Source organism: Mytilus californianus, unplaced genomic scaffold (assembly GCF_021869535.1).
Source record: "Mytilus californianus isolate M0D057914Y unplaced genomic scaffold, xbMytCali1.0.p SCAF_11, whole genome shotgun sequence".
NCBI classification, from domain to species: domain Eukaryota; kingdom Metazoa; phylum Mollusca; class Bivalvia; order Mytilida; family Mytilidae; genus Mytilus; species Mytilus californianus.
The window spans coordinates 58,461,272-58,472,485 of NW_026262593.1; the positions used below are offsets into that span (position 1 = coordinate 58,461,272).

At 31.4% G+C, this 11,214-nt stretch overlaps 1 protein-coding gene across 1 annotated transcript in view; it reads right to left on the reverse strand.

Annotated features, from left to right (window-relative positions):
- Positions 1-11,214, reverse strand: part of LOC127720413 (insulin-like growth factor-binding protein complex acid labile subunit) — a 162,631-nt gene that overhangs the window by 78,750 nt on the left and 72,667 nt on the right. The window contains exon 8 of the mRNA XM_052226992.1: positions 3,489-3,560. Coding sequence (XP_052082952.1) covers positions 3,489-3,560 — 72 coding nt within the window. The remainder of the gene's footprint in view (positions 1-3,488; positions 3,561-11,214) is intronic.

Consider the following 11,214-nt stretch of genomic DNA (forward strand, 5'->3'; position numbering starts at 1 on the left):
ACCCTGATAGGGGCGGGGCCAAAAAATATTTATGGAAAAAAAGACTTGCAAATGATAATACTATCATAGACTTGACATTAGTGGTTCCTCTTAAACTAATATAATCATGTGAACTATGCAAAACATTCAAAGTCAATAGACTGAGTAGGCAGAGTCAAACAAACTCTAAGGAAATAAGAGGTTCAAATGCTTATGCATCTGCATACCAAATATCATTGACCTAACACAATTAGTTCCCCTTAAACTGACCTAATCATAAACTAATACATGTACATGTTAAGCAAGCAAAACTTTCAAAGTCAATATTTCATGACTGAGGGGCAGGGCACAATTATCTCCATGGAAATGAGATGTGCCAATGGTAATACAACTGCATACCAAATATCATTGACCTACCACTAGCAGTTCCCCATAAAACCGATATCATCACAAACTAATACATTGTTCACACCGCCGCCGTCAGAAACAGCATACTTACGTCTCACTTTTTGACTCCGTCAAAGCAATATAATAAAATGAAGATGATGACGCTCATGGTTTTATAACATTCTTAAGCAACTTGTTCCGTTCATTATGAATTGATATATATATATATATATATATATTACGGTTTTTATCTAACGCAATTATAGGTTTGAACGTTGTTTTCAATTTAGACTTGTTTATATTTTTCGTTTGGGTTTGTATTATATTTGCCTTGGGGTTTATATGATTCGTTCATTCTATTTTGACTCCTCAAAATTCAAGAGTCTATCCTAAATTGAGGTAAATTGTTCATGTTGTATTGCTTTCCAAATACCGTTTCGATTCCTAACATCACTGAAGAGACATTAATTGTCGAAATCCGGATACGGTGTACAAAAACCTTTTGCGCCTTTTGTCTGCGGTATACCATCTTTTCCGCAAGTTTATTGTTTTCTGTTTAGTATTAAATTTATAATTAAGATCCATTTATAACATCGGTGATCCGTTTATTTGGCAATCGCCAATGGCAGTCAGCAGGGTTTAAGAAATTTGTTGTTCGACCTGTAAGTCAAATGCGTTTTGTTAAAATATACTTTTTCACTTTTTTGGTCTTTTGGAAAATGATATTTGTGCTGTATTTAGATCCCTCTAACAAGAAATTTGTTTTGCATGTACACGTATCAAAATTGCGATTTTTATCCAACGCAATCATAGGTTTGAACGTTGTTTTAAATTTAGACTTGTTTATATTATATATATGTGTGTGTGTATGGGTGTGTGTAAATGCCTAAGAATGTAACTTTAACACGCCAATGAGTGTTGTTATATTTTATATATTTACACAATATTTCGCCTAAAAAAGTAGCTTTATCAGGCGTGTGCAGCCATCAAGGTGAAATCGGATGCTGTTAAGAAGTTTATGTAGCTTATCGTACATGTCCTTTAAATATAATTGTGCAGCTTATTGTACATTGCGATTGATAGTTTCAAAACAAATAGTTGTGTTAGTTAAATACTATAGAGTTCAAGATTTATTCCTATGATTTTGATAAAACTGTTTTTCATCCCTCTCTTTCAGTCCATTGTGTTCAAGAGTACGTAGCTGATGCATCCAAAATTTCTCTTTTTGTTTTCTACTTTGGGTGTCCCAATTTTGGTTTACCTCTATTCTTTGAAAGGTGATATTTGCAAAAGTATGTCTTGTTCTTAAGAGGTGTCTCTTGATTGGGAAGTTTCTTCCTTTGGTATAAAATAAACGGTGATTATTAAGTCTGATATTGAATTTACTTTCTGTTTCGCCAACATATTGCAGCTTGCAAGTTCCACAAGTAGGAATGTATATACTATTTTCTGTTTTACAATTAAATGTTACAGATATGTTGTATCGATGCTATGTTACTGTGCTGGTGAATGAGTTTCCGGTGTTTGCGACTTTACAGCATTTACAATGGCTTCTTCCGCATTGTTTGTAACACCCAATTTTAGAGATTTCTTGTTTTTTTTTTATTTCATATGTAACAAGTATATCTTTTAGATTTTTGGGTCTGCGATAAGCAATAACAGGAGGAGATGGAAAAATTCCTTTTAAGGAAGAGTTATTTTCAATAAGACGCCAGGGCTCGTTGACAGTAGATGAAATATTTGTCAGATCGGGATGGAAGGTGACAAAACTGTGCGGGTCGTATTGTCTTTGTATTCCATGAGGATATTTCGATCTTTTTCTTTGGTCTTTACCGAAAGCTTCTGTGATATTTTTGTATATATAAACAGAAAACAATAAACTTGCGGAATAAACTCATCATAGATACCAGGCTTGAAATTTTATATTTACGCCAGACGCGCGTTTCGTCTACAAAAGACTCATCAGTGACGCTCGAATCAAAAAATATTTAAAAGGCCAAATAAAGTACGAAGTTGAAGAGCATGAGAAGATGGTATACCGCAAACAAAAGGTGCAAAGGTTTTGTACACCATATCCGGATTTCGATAATTAATGTCTCTTCAGTGATTTTAGGAAAGCCATACAATTTACCTCAATTTAGGATAGACTCTTGAATTTTGAGGAGTCAAAATAGGATGAACGGATCATATAAACCCGGAGGCAAATATAATAAAAGTCTAAACGAAAAAATATAAACAAGTCTAAATTGAAAACAACGTTCAAACCTATGATTGCGTTTGATAAAAACCGCAAGTTTTATACGTGTGCATGCAAAACAAATTTCTTGTTAGAGGGATCTAAATACAGCACAAACAACATTTTCCCAAAGACCAAAAAAGTGAAAAAGTATATTTTAACAAAACGCATTTGACTAGCAGGTCGAACAACGGATGTTCTTAAACCCTGCCGACTGCCATTGGCGATTGCCAAATAAACGGATCACCAGATGTAACAAAATGGATCTTAACTATTAATTTGATACCAAACAGAAAACAATAAACTTGCGGAAAAGATAGTATATCGCAAACAAAAGGTGCAAAAATTAGTACACCGTATCCGGATCTCGACAATTAATGTCTCTTTAGTGATGTTAGAAATCGAAACGGTATTTGGAAGGCCAAATAATTTACCTCAATTTAGGATAGACTCTTGAACTTTGAAGAGTCGAAAAAGGATGAACGGATCATATAAACCCGAAGGCAAATATAATATATATATATATATATATATAGCAGAATTTTTGCATGGCCTTTGAAAAAATATGCATCTAGTGTTGTTAATTAGTTGCTGTGTAGTTTTATGAACTGAATATAATTTGAAATGTAATGATTCGTCGTTTGCTTTTTCTTTATAAATACAAAAGGATTTACGTTGAATAAAGTGACAAAGATGAACTTAACACCAAATTTATATAACACAAGTTTTGACATTTGTAGAAAAGTTGCAATTAACTTTTTGAAAAAAGGATGAAGAAAGTAAACATGAATAAATTAATACTAGGAGATGTGTGATATAATGCAATAGCAAACTAGCAGCACATGGCATCATTTTGTTTGTTTTTAGGCGACATTAAGGTACTTACAATTTTGTTAGCGCCGACAATCCTTCAAATAAGTTTGCATCTATCCTTGTAATTTTATTGTATGACAAATCCCTGAAAAGTACATTTTTAATATTCATTTTTGAATAACATTAATTTCGTAGAAATCATAGACAACTAGCAGTGGTGTACGTAGAGCTGTGTGAAACTGATTTAATAATTGCATGCATACATGACATAATGACAGTTCTTGCAACCTTAATAATTTAAGTTGGAGAATAACATTTTCAAGTTCTACTCTTAAACCTAAAAACTCTTGTCCAAATACTTTTGTACAGCATTACGAATAAATATTTGAACACAAAAACATTTGTGTTTGTAACCATATTTAACCGCAGCTAGGTCAATACAACTGTTGGCAGACATTTGGACAATGTGTCATCAATTTTCAATTTAGTTACCTAAGTTGTCCCTGTTAAGTCCACACAATGCTTTATTATCTTTATGCGTACATTATAATTTGCGCAACATTTTTGTTTCGTTTTTTGATCAAATCAAAATTGTGTTAAAATGTTTTGCACTCTTCATTCAGTATTTACCCACAAAATATTTGCTAAATTGCGTATATTTTAAGAACTTTAATTGATAAGTTTTATTCAAGTTGTATTAAACATTCCATACTTAAACACAATCAGCAATTTATCGTTATATATTGATATTTGTTCATGCATGTTTATATAAACTTGGAATGCAGTCGATTATCAATTAAATCCAAACATGTATGACAAACTAGAAGAAAGGTAAGTGAACATTGACCAAAGTACAATGGTTTCGTTGTTATGAAAATGATAATTCTCAATCGAAGACGTGTAGTGCCAGCTTGTTAAGAGTATTCCTCTCTTTGAATATTTGCCTCATTTCTAATAATCAGATATTCATTCATGCTGCAGTTTACTATCTTGTTATAAACTGTTATAAACTGATCCATGGTAATCTCTCAATGGACAAAAGTGAGATCCCTTAAGTTATCTTATTATTTAATTGCATAACTCGTGTGTCCTTTTATTTTATTACTTCAAAATGGTAAACCTTATACTTTATATGGTCAAAATAAAAACAAATATTTGCAGTACAAGTGCAGTAAGGCAGCAATGCTTCAAAACTGGTTGATACATAGTAAACATTCTGACATTCTGACAGATGTGGTGTAAATAGGTATTAAACGTGAATAGCTTAATTAACTTGCATTAAAAACATCTACCAGTCCTGCTCTAAAACATAAATCCGTGTTGTTCTTAGACAAATATACCGCAATATAAACAGTGAATTAAAAAACAAAAACAATTATCTTAGTGGCAATATTATATAACAACTAGGTAGAAACAAATGTTGGATGACTTTAAGTGGAATCTTATGACAACAGAAATTGATACCTTTATGCAATCATGTAAATTTTTATTGGAATCAGGGTAACGATAAATATTTAATAAAGTCATCAAAGAATGCAAGCAGAGAATGTTAATCACGAATTTTTTATTCAGTTATCTAATGTGTCCATAGGTACCTATACTTCTTAACTCATATAATGTAATTTGTACAATGGAAAATGCCTGTACTAAGTCAGGAATTCTTTGAAAAGGAAGGATAACAAATTATTAGAGAAACAGATTCCACCACTATAACTCGTGTATCAAGATATTCCTCCACTCTCAACAGTTAAATTTTAATTATTTAAAAAGCTCGGAAAGCCTCGCGCTTTAAATTATAAAATTGAACTGTCTCGAGTGGAGAAATATCGTAACACCTTTGTTGCAGTTGTGGAATCTATATTTCTGAAACAACCAAATTTGGGTAATATTAGCATGTAAAAGATGACATATTCGAGTTGCCAAATCGTTTAAACCTATGGTTCAAATATTTTGATTTTTTTATAAGATGTTTAGCTAGGCCTAGATTATCAATGAAAGAAAAACAAGAAAAATTAAACGACAGCTTTTTTTGGGAGGTAAAGTTTTGGGTACCCCCTTAACTTTTATTTCTTTAAAAAGGCAAACTTTGCATAATAAATAAAATATTTGTGGAAAATTGGAGTGAGACAGAAGTGTTGGAATACTCGTTCATACATATTATACATTCTGACAATAGATACACAGTATACATTCTGAAAATGTGTATCATACAATAAATAGTAATTATACGCGAATAGCTTAAATGATTAACGGAAAATGAAAACCTCTGCCAGGCTTGCTCTAAAACCATACAAATTGGTATTGTTCTTAAGAAAGTAAACCGCTTTATAAATAATGAATTTGAAAACAAAAACATTTGACTAAATGGCCATATTAAATAGCTAGGTCGATCATGTTGAATGACTTTAAGAGAGATCTTATGACATCAGAGACTGATATCCTTATGCAATCATGTCAATATCGACTGGCAAAAGTGAAACGATAGATTTCTACTTTGCACAACAGTTCCTTTCATTTGTTAAGCAATTTATTGTACTGGAACTTATATTGGTTCATTATTAAGAAGTAAAGATTCTTTTTTTATTACAAAGAACTACTTTTGAACCAAGGGTACCGTTTAGAGTTTTAATTGAAATATTTCATAAACCTTCAAGACTCGACAGCATTCAGAAGTTAAATGAAATACATCGATATTTGTTGATAGTGTGTAACATTAACGGTGATTCCAGTTAATAACCCTAAATATGATTTGAAAACATCTTATCAATTAAATAACATATATCCAAATGTCCTTATTATTTTTGTATTGAAATGTTATACCTGAAAATGAATCTCAAGTTAGATTAACACACAATTTGTCTATTTGTAGAAACAATTCTAAGCATTAAAAAAGCATCATTCTCTATTCTATGAAAGGTATACCAATGTTAAAATATCTTAAATCGATTAAGAATACAATTCAAGGTGACTAATAACGACCTGATGCGTAGAAAGTTTAACACATGCATCAAACAAATACAGAACTCCAAGATAAATTAAAAACAGAAGGAAGTCAATACAATCTGACAATTCCAAACACTCCACTATATCAACCAACGGAACTCACGAAAACAAATATCATGTCTCCGTTTTTGTGAAGATATTTTTGGAAGAAAAAGAAGTTGTCGTTTTAACATGGTTTAATAGCTAGGTAAACCTTCCCCTTTGATGACAGTTATCAAAATATCAAAGGTTTTCTACCCCAAAAAAGATTACCTTAGCTGTATTTAGAGAATCTTTTCGGAATTTAGGGTCCTTTTTGCTATTCACCTTAGTACTTTATTTGGGCTGTTTATTTTTTTTTTCATTTGAGCGTCACTGATAGGTGTTTTGTAGACAAAACGCGCATCTGACTATACAATGTTAATTCTGGTATCTATGGTGAGATTATTCATAGTGCCGTTCGATTGAAAAAAATAGTATGAGCAAAATAAAAACACATAATCGGTGGACGTAAAAAAAAATTAGATCAAGCAGCCAAAGTTGTGTAAACATACATCAGAGATATACAACACAATTGATTAAAACAAATAATAACAAATATAGGTCCTCACTGCTTTGATACTTTATTTGGCCTGCTTGAATTGTTTTATTCGTGCGTCAATAATGAATGATTTGTAGACACAAAAAAGAGTCTGGCGTACAAAATTTAAATCTTGTATCTATGATAAGGTTATTCATAGTTCCATTCTATTGAAAAAAATGTATGAGTAACATAAAATCACATAATTGGTGAACGTGACGATAACTGGGATCAAGCAGCCATCATATATATATATTTTTTTTTAGATATACAACACTGTTGACTCAAACACATCTAAAAAACATTCAAATAAATCCGACAAAGGCGTCAACAAAAACGTGTGTTAGTTGAGATAAGCGTCTCTTCATACAAGTGGTAGAATTAAATAGCCATTATACTTAATTTAATCCACCATTTTCTACATAAGGAAATGCCTGTACCAAGTCAGGAATATGACGGTTGTTTTTCCCTTTGATGTGTTTGAGCTTTTGATTTTGCCATTTGATATGGGATTTTCCGTTTAAAATTTCCTTGGAGTTCGGTATTTTTGATACTTTAATTTTTGCTATGAATTCATCACAGTCATGTTTATCAATATTCTGTTACATTATTAAAATCAAGAACAGGACAAAATCGGTAAAAATGCGGATAATTCGACTGTTCTAGTACATGCATATCAAGATGTAGGACTTCAAAAACATGTCGTTAGTGAGTCGAGAAAATGAAAGTTCTTGTCTATCAGCCAATTCTTGATGATGACCGTTCAACTTGTGAGTGTTGATATCATTTGGTCATCCGGTTAACTCTTTTGCAGCAGAATTGTTGCATGGCCTTTGAATGATTATGCATCATGTGTCGTTAATTGGTTGCTGTTTAATGTGACAAATGTGAACTTAACTCCAAATTAATATAACACAAATTTTGACATTTGTAGAAAAAATGAAATTAACTTTTTGACAGATAATGAAATTAAACATGAATTAATCAAAACTAGGAGATGTGTGATATAATTCAATAGCAAACTAGCAGTTTATGGCGGAATTTTGCTGTTTCTTGACGAAATTAAGGTATTTATAAATCTGTTAGCGCCGACAAGCCTTCAAATAAGCTTGCATCTTTACTTGTAATATAATTGCCTGACAAATCCCTGAAAAGTACATTTTTAAAATTCATTTTTGCATAGTATTAATTTCGTAGACAACTGGCAGTGGTGTATGTAGAGCTGTTTGAAAACTGATTTAATTATTGCATGCATACATGACATAATGACAGTTCTTGTTACCTTAATAATTGAAGTTGGAGAATAACATTTTCAAGTTCTATTCTCAAACCTAAAAACTCTTGTCCTAATACTTTTATACAGCATTACGAAGAAAACTTTGAACACAAAAACATTTGTTTTTGTAACCATATGTAACCGTAGCTAGGTCAATACAACTGTTGGCAGATATTTGGACTCAGTCATCAATTTACAATTTAGTTACCTAAGTTGTCCTTGTTTAGTCCACACAATACTTTATGCGTACATTATAATTTGCGCAACACTTTGTTGCTATTTTTTTTATCAAACCCAAATTGCGTTAAAATGTTTTGTACTCTTCATTCAGTATTTACCCACTAAATATTTGCTAAATTGTGCATATTTTTTTAGCTTTAATTGAAAAGTTTTATTCAAGTTGTATTAAACATTCCATCCTTAAACACAATTAGAAATTTATCTTTATATAGACAATAACTGTAAAGTGTCTTTAAATATCAGCTGTATTTGTACGAGACTAAGAAACAGGTGTAATGCGAGCTTCAGCGAGCTATTACTCCTGTTTCGAGCCAAGTACACATACAACTGATATCTAAAGACACTATACAGTTATTGTCTTTATCCTGCAATGAATTTTGTACATTTTTTTCCAAACCAATCGTTGATTTGTTTTTTTGAAGAAATCGACATGAATTAAACGCGGACCGCGATGAGGACCCCAAATTGACCTGTAACGTAAACATTAATTTGACATAACCGTTCGCTCGCAACTGAAGCAGGATACCAGGAGACTGTATCCGTCTAGTATACGTATATTGCTTAGTGTACACCTGTATTAGTAGGTCGATTGCAGGATAAACATTGATATTTGTTCATACATGTTTTATATAAACTTGGAATGCAGTCGTCGATTATCAATCAAATCTAAACATGTATGACACAATAGAAGAAACATGTGTGAAATTGTCCAAAGCACAATGGTTTGATTGCTATGAAAATGATAATTCTCAATCGAAGATGTCTAGTGCCAGCTTGTTAAGAGTATTCATCTCTTTGAATATTTGTCTCATTTCTAATAATCATATATTCATTCCTGCTGCAGTTTACTATTTTGTCATAAACTGATGCATAGTAATCTCTCAATTTTCAAAAGTCAGATCCCTTAAGTTATCTTATTATTCAATTGCATAACTGTTGTGTCCTTTTATTTTATTACTTCAAAATGGTAAACCTTATACTTTATAGGGTCAAATTAAATGCAATATTTGTAATACAAGTGCAGTGATGCAGAGATGCTGGAAAACTGGTTGATACATAGTAAACATTCTGCATAATGTGGTGTAAAAAGGTATTAAACGTGAATAGCTTAATTTATTAATTTGCATTAAAAACATAAAAAAAAATCCGTGTTGTTCTTAGACAAATATACCGCAATATAAACAGTAAACTTAAAAACAAAAACAATCATCTTAGTGGCAATATTATATAAAAGCTAGGTAGAAACAAATGTTGGATGACTTAAAGTAGGTTCTTATGACATCAGAAACTGATTCCTTTATGCAATCATGTAACTATTTATTGGCAACAGGGTAACGATATATGGATAATAAAGTCACCAAAGAATGCAAGCAGAGAATGTTAGTCACGAATTTTTTATTTTTATTCAGTTATCTAATGTGTCCGTAGGTACCCATACTTCTTAACTCATATAATGTACTTTGTACAATGGAAAATGCCTGTACCAAGTCAGGAATATGACAGTTGTCATCAATTCCTCTGATGTGTTTGAGCTTTTGATTTTGCCATTTGCTTAGGGACTTCCAGTTTAGACTTATGCCTCGGAGTTCGGTATTTTTGTTATTTAACCTTTTTCCTTTATTTTCCTTAGAAAATTGCAGTAATGGAAGTAATGTTGGTTTAATCATATCTCCTTATGAAATTAAATATCAAATATTATATACCTGTATGGAGTTATTTTCTTTCAGAACGATAGGTCATTCTTTCGAAGAATCAACCCGGACGATACCATGTTTTAATGAAATATGCTCCAAGGCATAAAATAATGACCTGTGTGAGGTCATTATTTTCCTTGATAAAAATGCAAACTATAATTTACTTCAAAATTATATTCGTCTGATAGTTTCTGTTGCCGATTTGGGAATTTATTTTTTAAAGTTCAATCTATGATAGGTGTAAAAAAGTCGTCATTGCCCGAATTTTAATTTTAGAAACAAATAATGTGAAGTTTTGTTAATTTATCGCTACAATACAGAGACATTATCATATATAACTTTCATAACACTTTAAAATAAAGCCAGATTTAACTTATTCGTGTGTAAGATTTTGAAAATCTTATTGATTCACACTGAATAGGTTGATTGATTGATGGTTACTTAACGTCCCGTGGCAAATATTTCATGCATGTTCAGGACGATACACACTGAATAGGAAATCATACTGTGACCTACATGTATTGATATTCGTGTTCTTGTAACATGTACATGTATCACGATTTCGTGCCCCCTTCGTGTCAGTTCTTAACTTTTAAACATTTACTCTATCAAATGATTAACTAATAAAATATTGTTTTATTCTATTGAATAACATTCACGTACCTCACAATTAGGTCGGGTGGGGGGAGGGTATATAATTATATCCTGATTATCTGTTAAAAAATGTATTGCTATTCAAAAGAAAATTATTCTGAATATTTCCTTCGATTCAATTAAAATTGTTGAAAAAATAATCACTTTTCCGCGATAAAATGTCATTACAAATAGACAAAAAAACATAGCAGCTCCCCTTTCCATAAACTAAGTTGGTACAATAAATTACTTACAAAGTGTCTTGTATTTTTCATACACCGTTATCAGATGGTAACAATTCATTTGTGTCTTACTTCATGCAGTTACAGTATTATTTTTATTGTGTATGGATAATGATTTCTAAGTTTTATATCTAGATTAATTAGTGAGTTTA